General features: G+C 45.1%; 1 protein-coding gene across 2 annotated transcripts in view; it reads right to left on the reverse strand.

The window, feature by feature from the left end:
• The window catches only part of Ctdp1 (CTD phosphatase subunit 1), a 59,760-nt gene that overhangs the window by 34,267 nt on the left and 11,143 nt on the right, over positions 1–14,350 (reverse strand). For both annotated transcript variants that reach the window (XM_028768930.1, XM_028768931.1), the window contains exons 5-10: positions 12,143–12,293; positions 8,292–8,382; positions 6,307–6,473; positions 4,192–5,235; positions 3,011–3,152; positions 1,420–1,629 (exon numbers count right to left, since the gene is read on the reverse strand). In XM_028768930.1, coding sequence (XP_028624763.1) covers positions 1,420–1,629; positions 3,011–3,152; positions 4,192–5,235; positions 6,307–6,473; positions 8,292–8,382; positions 12,143–12,293 — 1,805 coding nt within the window. The remainder of the gene's footprint in view (positions 1–1,419; positions 1,630–3,010; positions 3,153–4,191; positions 5,236–6,306; positions 6,474–8,291; positions 8,383–12,142; positions 12,294–14,350) is intronic.

Below are 14,350 nucleotides of genomic sequence, written 5' to 3' on the forward strand. Positions count from 1 at the left end.
CACCCTGGACACCTGATGATGTGTGCAGAGCCAGGGAAAGCTCTGGCAGCATGGTGCTCACCAAGGCATCTCTCCTGTAGGCACGTAGGAGGATTCCATTATATTTTTTACATGACAAACTTCGTAAGACAAGCCAACCAACATCCCCTCCCCAAAGAAGTCAGTAGAGGAAGGACCAGAAGGACCTGAGAAGGCAGTTTGCTGCAGTGTACTCTAATAGTGAGCCACAGCACAGAGAGGCTGTCTTCACAAACCTCTTGCTACCCATTAGCTTCCCAGAACAGCTCAGGGGCTGTGACCAGCACACACACCTCACCAGGCAGTACAGGTCTACTCTTCTAGGTATCTGGGCAAACTGCGGCAAGGTTTGCCAAGTTGGCTGCTATACTACACCACAGTTAAAAATATTCACAACCTTTAACTCAGTGATCCCACTGTGGCAGCAGCATGTGGACACAGTCCAGCACGTAAGGGACTAACTGGAAGAAACCACGTTGCAGTAATGATGACCCTTTTTGTTTCAAACTGCAAAGCAGCAGGTGCATTCCAAGGTGCATCAAGGAAGCAGAGAGCCACTTCATACTAGTCCTGAACAAACATCTGGGCTTTCTGTTTGTGGCAATCCTGCTTCCCATTGCTTGTGTGTCACTGAGGATGGGCACAAGTGTGGACAGAGGACTAAATTGTTGCTCGGCTCTAAAACTACTCTGCTGAACGCATATAAACTGCTCCGGCCTGCCAGAGAGCACTTATAATCAGAGCAAAACTGACAGCACTACAGCTCTGGGCTGTTAACCCCCCAGGTGACTACCAGGGATGATCTTGGGTGCCTTTGAGGAGCACAGAGAATTTGTATGCTGACTGCAAGCTGAACATGGTATCTACAGCCCCAAACCTCTAAGCTCATTATTTAAACAAGCAGATGGTCTGAGGGTTCAAAGGAATGGTGGTGACTAAGACTGCAGAGAGTGTAGGTATTAACAAGGGTCTATCACTTGTGGGCATCACTAACCCCACCATCAAATGACTTTTCATCAGTCATTCTCACATACCTTTCTGACAAAACATCTCTTCTCAGTATATGGAAGAGTCCAGGTGGCTAAGATTAGAGTGCCTGCTGAGGACAGACCTAGGAGGGAGGTCAGAGCACCCTGTGGGATCCTCCTCTGCTGGGCATCCCAGGATTCTCTTGGGTACCCTGCCTGCACTGAGCATCCTGTAGACACATGACTCATGGAAATCACCACTGTCGGGCAGGCAGCCCAGCACTAACTCAGGGCTGAGGAGAACCTCAAATATTACTTGTCTATACTGTAGCCCAACAAAACCATCTTAATAGGTTCAGAAAACTAAAGTTTAACATTTTAGGTGCCCATTTTTTCAGCAAAGCAAAGGAGGCTTATATGTGCTACAACATACCTGAAGGAGGAAGGCTCTCCGTGGATAAGTGGGGCACTGGAGGGAGCTGGTGTAGAACCCTGGGAACCCATCCGGATGAGCTTGCCTGTGTTTGAGTCATAGATTCGAACCTCGGGACCAGGATGGGCCTTGGAATGGATGGGTGTTGGGTGGAACAAGGCTGCTGGAAGCACACTGTGTCTGTCTGGAAAGGCTGCAGGGCTGTTACCCCTGTGAGATGAGAGCAAGGGACATGAATCTCGTTATTAGTAACACATGGCCCAGGGACACAAGATGAAAGAGAGGCACAGCAATATCAACAGCATGGATACAGGAATGGGGGCACAGGGCATCAGGGACAACAGACACTACTGGCTAGGAATCAAAGGAAATGCTCTTTCAAATTTTTAACCGAATGCTTCAGATGGAAGATTTGCAACTCTGAATTCTAGAACATGATGATGTATAAAACCAGCATCATGCTTAACCACTGGCATCACCAGTAGGACCTGCCTGGAGGCACCTCTGCCTTGGCAGGACAACTTCTTTGTATTTTGTGGGCTTCTGTAATATCTGCTTGAACTGAAAATGACCAGAGCTACTCTCAGAAACTGGCATTTGTACTGATTGCCACTTGTCCCCAACAACCAAAAGTGTCTCATGGCAAACACACAAAAGATGAGAAAGTCCATTTTCCAGTATGCCTCCCTCTTTGAGTAATTTTGTATACCTGCTCCACGGTCTTCATCCCATGCCCTTTCTTTGGTTCTGAGATCTAAACTAGCCTTTTATATAATGTGTGTGATAATATCCACCCTGAAGAAATACATGCAAACTAGAATTTACTACTGAGTACCACAACTGAATTTTACTATGAGAAAGCCCAGCTCTACCTGGATGTTAACAATTGCTCATCTTTGGGCCCATGGAGGACCTACAGTATCACTCTGCAAAGGCCAAGACCAGGGTGGACAAAACAGACTCCCTCTCAGGAGCACTGCAGCCTTGGGAGTTGGGTAGCATTTGTAATGGTTAATAACAATTCACATAAGAGATCTACCATCATCTAGAGACAAGCCTCTGGCCATGCCTGTGAGGATTATTCTGATTAAATTTATTGAGGAGAGAAGACTCATCCTAAAAGTAGATAGGATACCATTCTCTGGGCTGGGGTGGGGGTGGGGTCTTACACTACACAGAAAGGAGAAAGCTGAGCACCAATATTAATCATTCCTTCTTCCTAAACCCTGCTACAATCTGACTAGCTATCCCAAGCTCCATGACCATAACTTTCCTACCAGGATAGAAAATAAACTCTCTCCTCCCTTAAGTTGTTGTCAGGGTATTGTGTCATAGCACCAGGACAAGTAACTGATGGATCTTGGATGGAAAACCCTCAGCAATAAGGTTCTCAGCACTGTATCCAGCCAGAACTCGTCGTCCTCCTGAAAGCACTGCCGGATATAAAGAAGAACTGTTTACAGAAGCTCCTGGCCCAGCTTGGGAAGATGGGGATGATGGTGGCTCACAGGGGAGTAGAGACTACATTAGATGCCTGGTTGTGGAAGGAAGAAAGGCAGTGGTGGAATAGGATGGATGGGAGGGAACCTACCTGTGTGTCTGGGCATCGTCATCTACCAGTGGGAAGAGCTGCTCTTCTACCTTGTCCCAGCGCTCCAGGCAGCTCCACAGCCAATCAGGGTTGACCACATGCAGGTGTTTGCACTCCTGTGCCTGGCGCACCTTCTCTGTACCTGCAGAGACAACATGTCAGCCTGACTGCCATGTGGTACCAGAGTGGAGTCTTATGTTCCTCTTAGGACAGAGCTGCATGCCAAACTTACAGACAAGCATCCTGCTCACCACTGAGGACAAACCTCTGGTCAACAGGATTTCTGTTCTTTTTTTTTTTTTTTAAAGATTGTTATATTTATTTATTATATGTAAGTACACTGTAGCTGTCTTCAGACACCCATATGAGGGCATCAGATCTCATTGCAGATGGTTGTGAGCCACCATGTGGTTGCTGGGATTTGAACTCATGACCTCTAGGAGAGCAGTCAGTCTTCTTCACCACTGAGCCATCTCACCAGCCCCAGGATTTCTGTTCTTAAACTACTTCCTAATCCTAAAGTTATCCCTGCAGACAGCCCGAGGCCCTGCCCTCCAGGCTTGCCTATTACCTGGGCTCTGGCACCAGCCATGGCAAGAGATCCATCAGGAGTCCCTGTTAATTCTTCCTGCGTGGAGGCACCCTACCACTTTTGAACTCCAGGGCTTCCTTACACAGTCTGGCACCTGGCCTTGTCCCCTGCCTCACATACTCTTCTCTTTTTGTCCTTCTATGTCCCAAGAACCCCTGGAGTGCTAGTGATCACCCACTGAGTGACTCCTCACCCATCTTCAGCTGATCCTGCCCTGTTCTAGTGTCATATGGCTATTTTGCATACAGCTCAGTAACCTCATGCTGTAGGATGGTCAACTGAGTCACAGACTAGCTATGTTTTCAAGGAAGGAAAAAGTAGGATTATGACAGGAATCTCTGTACCTGGCTTTACATGGGTTCTGGAGATGCCGACTCAGGTCCTAACACCTCTGTGACAAGCACTCTCACTCACTGATCTATTTCCCTAGAAAGCCAACTTGTTTTTAAACTATCATGATTATAAAGATGCAGAGCATTATGACCTAGCCTTGAAAAGAGGGACCAAGCTGAAGCACAGGTATATGCCCACCCAGGAGCACTACCGGGTGGATGTCCCCACCCAAAGGAGCAGGGACAGTAGCACATACCAGCCCGGGCTGCAATGAGGTGAGTGGCCCTGTCTGGAGCATCAGGGCTCAGCACCAGCTGGGTGAGGACCTTGGCTCCCAGGGCCGTGGCATGGTAGTGCTCACGAGTCTTTTCCACAGGAAAGTTTGTTGGGTGCAGCCCACTGAATATCACAGCCACGTCTGCGAGCACCTTGCTCTTGAGCTCTGGTACAATTTTCCGAATATCTGGAGCTTCCTCAAGCTCCTTGTTGAGGTATCTGTCATATTTCGTGTAATAGTCAGTGTGTACTCGGACTAGGATCTCCTCGAGGTGTATCAAGTGGTCATCATCATCTGTGTCCTCTTCCTCTTCCTCGCCGACACTCTGGTCTAGGGACTCGCCTGCAGTGACACCTGACTGCTCACTGTTCTGCGATTCTGTTTCAGCCTCCTTCCGGTCCACACTGCCATTGCCCAGGCCACAGAGGCTGTCCCGTTCACCCTCCTCCTGAGTATCCAGGTCTGATCCTTTGTCATGTGGGTAGATGCTAGACTCTCCCAAAGGGCTTGCCGCAGATCTCCCCCCACTGGTGTCCTGGGGCCCACTGTGCTGTGGAACTTTTGTCCTATCCTGGGTGGCTGGAGACTTCCTTCTGCGTCTCCTCTCCTCGCTCTCCCCATCGGAAGCAGAGCAGGACTTCTGACCTTCTGACCTGCTGCTCTCGCTGGTCTCACTGTCGCTGGACAGATCAAAGTCCAAGTCCTGGGTGGCGTCTCCCTGAGCAGGCTGCACCCCTGGTGTTGTCCCACTGTCCCATTCACAAGACACAGGGAGCTCTGGAGCTTCTGTCAGCTTGTGGCCACTGGAGCTGCTGGCAGGAGAGGGCCGGGTAAGGGAGGTCTCCTTCTCATCTGTTTTACTGGGAAAAGCTCCTGGCACAGCCTCACCACCATTGAGCTCCCGGGAGGCCTTCCCAAGGCCGTTGCTCTGCTCCGTCCCAGGAGTAGGTCTGTGTTCCTCAGGATCCTTCACTGACAGAGCTTGCTCCAAGACGTCCGTTCCTTTAGAAGAATGATGATTCACTGAATATACACATAAAAGGAAAACTGACTGTTATTTAATGGTAAGTAACTTTCAAAACTAAACCCCACCCCTCTCCAGGACAGTCTGAATTGTCTGTTCTCTCTGGCTCAGGCCTACAGAAGTTTCTGATCTAAGAGCCAGACAATAAATAGCTCATGTCAGTGGCCATGCACAGACCTTCTGCCTTTACAGCCTATGTGGGCATGGTGTTCTAGGTCAACATCCTCGTCTACAAGGTTCTACATCTGCAAGACCCAACATCTATGAAAAGGAGTTTGCCTTCATTTTCTACTTTAGTGCCTACAGAAGCAATAACATGCCTCTAAACATTCTACTTCAAAACGAAAATTCACCATAAAAACTTAAAACCAAAACTTTTAAACTGAATTTGGTAATGCACACCTGTATCACCATAGTTGGGAGGCTGAAGGAGGGGGCCGCTTGTGCTACATTGAAAGACTATATCTTAAATAAATAAATAAATAAATAAATAAATAAATAAATAATTTATATATATAATACATATATAAAAATCTATCTATCTATCTATCTATCTATCTATCTATCTATCTATCAATCAACTACAGAAATGTGAATTTCCTTCAGACAGACTCTGGCTCCCATGTGCCTCAGACTTGATTCCCTGCAGGGAATAGATCGAGTCCCTGTTCTGCTGCGGGCTGGTTCTTACAAGGGGAACAACTCTCTCTCACACTTTACTCCCTCTATGGGGTGTATGATCCAAGCTCATAGGATGGAGTGCAGCAGCAGCAGCACTTAGACACTCAGACAGCAAGCACTCAGAACAATGTGACATCCCTCACCACTTCCCCTCCAGTACCAGGGACTGAAGGCAATAGACCACAGATCTATAGCACTAGCCCTTAATATTATTTTTAAATATCCCACTTCTCATTACATAAACCCAACTGTTTTAGGAAAACTGAAACACAAATAAAAAACAAAACAGAATAAAGTGAATATTCGACTTGAAACCATCATTACAGAGATAATAAATAAGAGACAGACATTTATCAAAATGCTATTTTCACTCTGAGACGATCACCCACCTTTTTTCCTTGTCTGAGATTCCCGGGCCCCAGGGGGTGCATTCACATCACCTGTGCCTGGGAAGTAGACATACTTCTTCACAGTTATAAGGTTAGGGGCAAATTTCCACACATCTTCTCGGTCATCAATGATGCAGACCATCGAGTCTCCACAGGGAAAGAGATTTCTATAAGCAAACACATGCAGTTTACACAGACAGTGATTTGTCAGTTGCAATAATCTTTCATTCTGCTAAAAAGAATAGTCTAGGACTTTCAACTATCTATAAAGAGCAAAGAGCGGATTCCTTAAAAAGAAGCAAGCTATAACAAGGACTTTCATTTAGTTCATAATTTATATTTTTTCCAGAGAAAGTAAAATTAAAATATTTTTCTCCATTGTTTGGTTCTCCTTAAGAAAACTTTTAAAAATGAGTAAATACTTCACTCACAGGTCAGAACACAATCCTGAAAATTCAGTTCTTGTAAACAAATGGGTCAGACCACATTTATAAACATAGCTACTCAGCCCAAAGGCCAAGTGTTCATCAGGTACCCTTAGAGTGGACCCCCAGCTGTTCCTGAGCACACCACAGGGGGCAGCCTACACTTGTCCAGAGTGGTTCCATTAGAGTCTAGCACCCACCCCTTCAGACAGCCCTGTACTCTGACAAATCACCAATGTCATTCCATGCTTTCTTCTGCCCTCAGTTTGCTCCCTCTATACTATCCAGGAAAAGCAAGGTCTTACTTCAAATAAAGACCTCACATTCTCTTCTAGTTAATAATAACTTGCACAGTTTTCAAGTCTCCATGGATCTCTTAATGTAAAAATGAAATTTCAAAAGAGGATGCCTGTACAGCCATACCTGCCACACAGAATTGCTATGGTCCAGGTCTTAAGAGAAACAGACTATAGAAACAAATGCCACTTGATACATAAGAATGGTGGACACAGCTCTCTTGGTAGCAATGGGAAACATTTTGTGCAAAGTGACAAATTTCAGATATGACACTACTTTCCAAGCAGGAAAGAAAGCAGGAAGAGCTTAGAAAAGACAGGAAACAGATGAGAAAAAAGAAAGATGTGAAAGAGGAAAGATAAATCACTTCAGCTGTTTGATGGGTGTATACACACTAGTGGAATGAACACTAGGCAAATGTCTAAGAAGCTCTAACTCTGAGAGGCTGGTACTGGTGTCCTTATCCTTCAACTCAGAAAGCTGTGTGAAACAAAACTGTGACCTGGCAGCTGTTGTGCTCGCACTGCTGCGTGCATCTGGCAGTCCCTGCGCCTTCTCTAGGCTACTTTGCCTTATGAGCACTGACCTTTGTTTGCCTCGATGGTCAATGCTTCCCGCCTCTGCGGCAGTGAGTTCTAGACAAGCCTTAAAGTAGCCCTGAAATTCAAGGCCTAATCTCTGAGGCCAGCTGGTGAAGAAAGACATGGAAGGCAATGGCTGAGAGGTGAAGAGCAAGCTAACATCCAGCCCATGTGGGGAAGATGACCACTGCACCTCTTCTGACAGAAACAAAGAGCCATGGAAAAGCAGTTTCACAACTATAGTAGGGTCCAGAGTAGGGTATAGGACAGGAAGACACAGAAAGGACTGGGTACTCTCAGGGCCTGTGGTGGTCTGAATGAGAACGGACCCCAGAGGCTCACGTTTCTATATGCTCCCTACAGTGATGGTGGAGTCACCCTCTGAAACTGTAAGCAAGCCCCCAATTAAATGCTTTCTTTTATAAGTTGCTTTAGTCATGGTATCTTATCACAGCAGTAGAACATTAGCACAGACAGGGCCCATGCATCCAGAGCAGGAACAGGACCTATGTAGGAGGAAAGCAGCACTAAGTACTCTATGGGCTATGCTGAAAGTTGAAGAAGGAAGGTTAAATTCCTGGAACATGTTAAACACAGAATTATTACTCTAATTCTCAATATTCAATTTATAAGAGGGAACTGAGTAGTAAGTTGTCCCACGTTAATTCAACTAAGTACATACCTAAGGTTTCCTGTTTTAGAAAATGGGTCAATACATTCATCTCTAGACAATATTCGATGAGAAAAAAGCTTCTTTTCAGGGTCCAAAAAGCCTGTAGGAAGAAGAGACAAAGGTCATGCTGTGTACCCAGCACTCTACACTGTGCAGTTGAGACTGGCTCACTTGGGTCTGCTCTTTTAACACACCAGAATTTCTACAACAAAACTACATTTGCTGCCTATAGTAAGACCCGTGAAGCAATCTGTAAGACACAACTGGGATTCGTAAGCTACATAGTTTTGTATAAAGCAAGTAAATTATCACTGTACATTAAACAACGGGTGTGGGTCTGTCCACACATTGGTTTGCACTTAGAGCAGAACATCACTCTGACGTGTAATCCAGGCCATTTAATAAGGGGAAGAAAACATCCTCCATGTGTTTTCTAATTACATCAGTAGAACCACACAGCCATCTCCTCCACAAAGCCAAGAGGAAGTCTGACACTTTGGATGGTACCTAACTCATGTCAATGATACAGGATGAAGCCATTGTGAAAAAGGTAGCTTCATTACAGTGTGGCAGGATATGCACCTCTTCCAAGGTGGTCACCACATTTGGGGCACTCCCAATAGTGTATTAAGGTTTCTGTTATTGTGTGGTTAATACTTGAAAAAAGCAGCATGCAAGGAGGAAAGATTCATGACCAACATCTAGAAGTTTCAATCCATGGTTACTGGACCCTTTGTTTGAGGCCTATAACATGGTACATCAAAACAGGAACATGATACTCTGGGGAAACTGCCCACTCCACAGCAACCAGAAAGTAAACAGGAGGAGCATAGCCCTAGTATTCCCTTTAAGGACACTCCCCTAAAGACCTAACATCTTCCCACCAGACCCCACTTCCTAAAGGCTGAACTAATCTCCACCCCCACTAACTGGTGTCCACAGTCACTGTGATGTGTCTTGTGCAACACACTTAGGACTTAGTTCTGTAGGTATAACTACCATTGGAGTTCACACCCTGTCCATAGCTGTCCTCACACTCTGGTCTGGGAGAATTTACATTTATGTTCTTAAAGATAAGTCTAGAGTTCTATTGGATATTGCTGTCCCATTCTGTCCAACATTCTTTGGATGAACTACAGACTAGAATTCTTCCATAAAGCCACAGCTAGAAATCGAATAGGCACCTAAGGCTTAAAGTGTTTGACCAGTCCAGGAAGACACACAGCAGCAGGACTTGCTTTTGGCAGCCCCACAAGGCCAGGGCAGTTAGCAGGCTCTTGCAGTGTGGCACTGTCGATGACATCATCAGTACAGACACTATGAAAGCAGCAGGCAACAACATGTTCTCTCCTGCTTCATTCAGGTCGGAAAGCAGCCTGACATTCTTTCTTTTCCTCTTACTTTACCCTTATCACTGGGGCCTCTCTGACATGAACACGATGCAGTATCTCATTGACTGAGTGTCAAAATGACTAACGAGGGTATGACCTACATGAAACTCAGGGATGTATGTGGCTCTGCTCAAGCAAATGTCCTCTTACTCAGTACTGAGGCAGTCCCTACACCTCCTTCATTCTGGTCCTTGCTGTGTTGACATGGTCAGATCAACAAAACACAGCTTCTACAAGGAAGAGTAAGTGACTCTAGAGCAGTGGCTCTCGGACTTCCTAAGGCTTTGACCCTTTATTAATACAGGTCCTCATGTTGTGCTGACCCCGATCCCAAGATGATTTTTATGGCTACCTACCTCATAACTGTAATTCTGCTATGTTGTGAATTGTAATGTAAACATTTGATATGTATAATATCTGATATGCAGCCCCTGTAAAGGGTTGTTCAAGCCACAGGGTGAGGTCTACTGCTTTAGGATGTCCAGCAACTGTCCCAAACACCTATGGTTAGGATCTGAAAGACCCAAATAAGAAGTACTGGCACTGCCACTAGAGGGACAAGATGCACAGGTGTCAGGATGTCCACCCAGAAGCCAATCCAAATCAAGAAAAGTCTATTCATGTGTAATCTCAGTGGGTGTTTACCTTATGTTGAAAGAAGAAAATGAGTACAACTGTTCAAAAACAAGTAGTTACTTTGTGGTTTTGTGACACACATGATGTACAAATCCTACGTGACAAGAACACTGCTCAGATGTGCATGGACACTTAGACAAGCTATGTAGACTATGCGAACAAACACACCGAGGAAGTGGAGGGAATACACGTGCACATGACAGTGAGGAGTATTTTCTAATTTTTAACTTTCTTATACTTTTAACTTAAAAAGTACCAAAGTACTCATTAACTGGGATGTTTCCTCCATTAGACTCTGCTGGTGTCTCTCCTAGTCACCTGCCTAAAGCTTGCCCCATTATCACTATTAGCCCATGCATCACTAATGGGCACCTAGAGAGGCAAGGCTCCAATGGGAAGAAAGCCACAAGCTTGGGTGTGGAGATACCTTTATATAGAGATGCCTCAGCTGTTGGGACTGGGTAATTTACAACCCACAGGGAGCTATACATCATAGCTCTGCAGGCTGTTTAAGTCCAAGATGAAGGCATCAGCAGCTTCCCTGACAGGGGGTGGCTGTGCTGCTGAAGGTACCTCCCAAGGTCACCTCCCTCGTAATAATCGCCTTGCTGATTAAAGGTTAGAATATTAAGTCAGCACACAGGGTTCCTCTTTATTGGTCTGAGATGCCTTACCTTCCTATTATACAATTACACACCTTCAAATCCTGTGTCGCACCCAGGAACACAGGAGTGACAATCTTAAAACACTGAATCTCAGACAAAGTGAATCAGCTTTAACATGTGGTATCAATGTTCATGACAAATAGCATGAGCGTAGGTTCACAAATTATAAAAAGAACACATTCTGGTGGGAGCCACTGACAGTGGGGGAGGTAGGGAGCTTTGTGTGGGGTGTGTAGCAGGCCAGAGTCTATGGAGGGAAGACTATATATGGGAAACCTCTGTAATTCTGCTGTGAACTTAAAGCTGACCTAAAACACAAAGCCTGGTTTAGAAAATAGGCTATAGAGATTCTAAACAACCAATTCCATCAACAAAGACAGAGACCAATGTATATTTTCATGTGTGTGTGTAAAATGTGGCTGTATTCACTCATGCATGCATGCGTGAAGGCCAGAGGTCAACAACAGGTTTCCTCCTCTATTACTTTTTGCATTGTTTCTTTTGTTGTTTTCTTTTCTTTCTTTTTCTTTTTTTTTTTTTAAAAAAAAAAAACAGGGTTATCTGATCTCACTGATTCAGAAATTGGCTGGCCATTTTGATTTTTAGTGGGTACTGAGGATCTAAACTCTGGTCTTCATGTTTGCACAGAAAGGGCTGTACTGATCCATCTCTCCAGCTCCAAGACCTTTGAATTTTAAACTGCTCAGATAAGCAAGTTCTGCAGCTGCTACTCAGATGCCACAGCCTGCTGGGATAGAATGTGTCCTCCCTTATTCAGGCAGTGACCATAATGTACTCAGAGGTAATTTCTCATCTGGCTATAGCCAGTACTCATTACCCAGCTAATGCCGCCACCTGGTGGCCATTGGACACTAAGAGCACATGGAAGTGATTGCCAGCCCAGCAGTTCATGTCCAACCAAGATAAGCAAGGGTCACTCAGTCTTAAGGGACTCACTTTGGCCATTAAAGCGTTTGGGAAACACACGTGGACAACAGAGCTCCAAAGCCATCTTTAGTCAGCTAAAGGAACTACCTTTGAAAACACACCACATAAGTTTTCTCTTTCCATCTATCTATGGTCCCAGTCAACTTTCCCTCTGCAATTGCTGATCCTAACCCTGAGGGAGTTTCTTTCTGCACCACTCCTCATACTGTGCTGGACTGACCTGCGATGGTGTGGGCATACAGACGGCTGCCAAAAGTGAAAACATGCAGCTCATACAGCTTGGCAATCTTCTCCAGGAAGTCCTTGCAGTGAGGCCTCAGGCGGGTGTGCAGCATCGGCTCCCCTCGGCCCAGCTGGAAGTGAAAGATGCCCTGTGAACAACAGTCAAGCGTGAGAAGAGGATGCAGGGAGAACTGCCCAGGCAGTACCTGAGCTATGCGCCCAGCAAGGGTTTGCAGACATACAAGCCAGATGTGGAACTGCATGAGTGAGGCACAGGAAGGTCATGAGTATGGATGTTAACTACCATGCCAACTATGCCAACTAGCCACTGTAATAAGAGGCTGCAATAACTACCTCTCATAATTATAACTGTCCATGACACCATTTCCTATAAACTACCTGGTAACTATCAATCACTACAACCACCTGTAACTACTGAAGATCAATCATCTCGATAACTGTCTTTGACAACCACAACCAAGATAACCTGATAATGGCTGTAGCAACTGTCCAGTCACTTGACACCTCAGAATAGTGGATGGAGCCTTGAGATCGGTGCTAGATCACACATCCCATCTGTGCTGGGTATCTTGGTGACATCACTGTTCTGAGCATACCCATGGTGACTCCTGGGCTTCTAATGAGGGGAACAATTGTTAATGGTGAGACAGCTTCATTTCGCACACATGAGTTTGGAAACAGTGTTCTAGGTCACCTTGCAGACAGGTGAAATTGGTTTTACTTTCATTATTATTTTTCAGATATGCTTGTTTTCCATAGGAAACTAAGCTATGATCCTTTTACTTCTATTTCCCATTATTTTCTCAGTAAAAATACTGATTTCTTTAACAATTAACTACTTAGGCCAGATACTGATTAACTCTAAAAACAAAACAACCAAAAAATCAACCAACCAAACAAACAGACCAGCAGGATGGTGAAACTGAGCCATCACGGACAGAACAGGAAACTCTAATATCACTTTTCCCCTTCTCAAAGTGAAGTCCAACTGCTGTCATGTCCACTTCCATAATGGTATAGGCATAGGTGATGCTCAGAGAGGAATTAAATACCTCTTTGCTAAGTGTCCAGACATCAGAAACTCAACTCAAAGGCTGAGTGAGCCCCAAGGCCTGCAATTATGTTTCAGTGGTGGCTCAAGCCCAGGCCAAAGGTACCCTTAGAATAGACTAGAGGCTTCCTAGGAGTACTGATATTAGGAGATGACTAGTTCTACCTAAATCATCCTATACCAGTGCTTCTCAGCCTTCTTAACACTGTGACCCTGTAATATAGCTCCTCATGGTGTGGTGACCCCAACCATAGTTACTCTTGTTGCTACTTGATCACTTTGCTACCCTCATGAGTCCTAGTGTAAGTATCTGTGTTCTCCTATGGTCTTAGGTGGCCTCTGTGAAGAGGTCAAGAACCACAGGTTGAACCACTGCCCTACACTAAATGGGCAAACCCTAGCTCCTTGGATCCTTTACAAGTGAGAACCATTTCTAATTGTATAAATTGAACTAGTTTAAAATGTGCAACTCCAAAGACATAAGAAAAGAATCAACCCCAGCTCACACACACTGAGTGCAGAGATCCAGAGCCCCTTCTATCTATGTACCCTTCAACATGCTCACTCTACAGGAAGGGGAGAGACTGAAACAATAAAGGATTCCTGACACCAAATACAGTAGACTCTTCTGTCCCATAATACACAGACACCTAAATTAACTGTAAGTATAAGCTGTACCATGGAGGCAGAATTCTAGTCATTTTAGGTTAATCTTCACAAAGTTCTACCAACACTGGTCATTACCCATATCACCATCATATCCACAGCAGTTTACTCAAAGCAAAGGAATTTGGTTCTATGGCGAACCATACCCTAGGCTGTGATCAGCTTCTAGCACCTTGCCATCCATAGACTTGGGCACAGCAGGACACATGCGGACCTGTAGTGGTACCCAAAATCTAAACTAATAGTCTATGTGTCATCTGCTCAACAGCTAATATTTTAAACATGGCAGTGCGACACTATCCAGGCCTTCCTTGTTAGAGGTCTGCATCACTACAGGCTTTAGATCATTTTTCTCTAATAGGCACTAAAAGCTTTTTGCTCCTGAACCTCAACTTCCTAGCATGTGGCTCCTTTCCCATTCAGGTTTAATTTGCATGAGATTCCACACCTGGCCACTTCCCATGTCAC

The sequence above is a fragment of the Grammomys surdaster genome, unplaced genomic scaffold (genome assembly GCF_004785775.1).
Source record: "Grammomys surdaster isolate TR1022 unplaced genomic scaffold, NIH_TR_1.0 189, whole genome shotgun sequence".
In the NCBI taxonomy this organism is placed as follows: Eukaryota; Metazoa; Chordata; class Mammalia; order Rodentia; family Muridae; genus Grammomys; species Grammomys surdaster.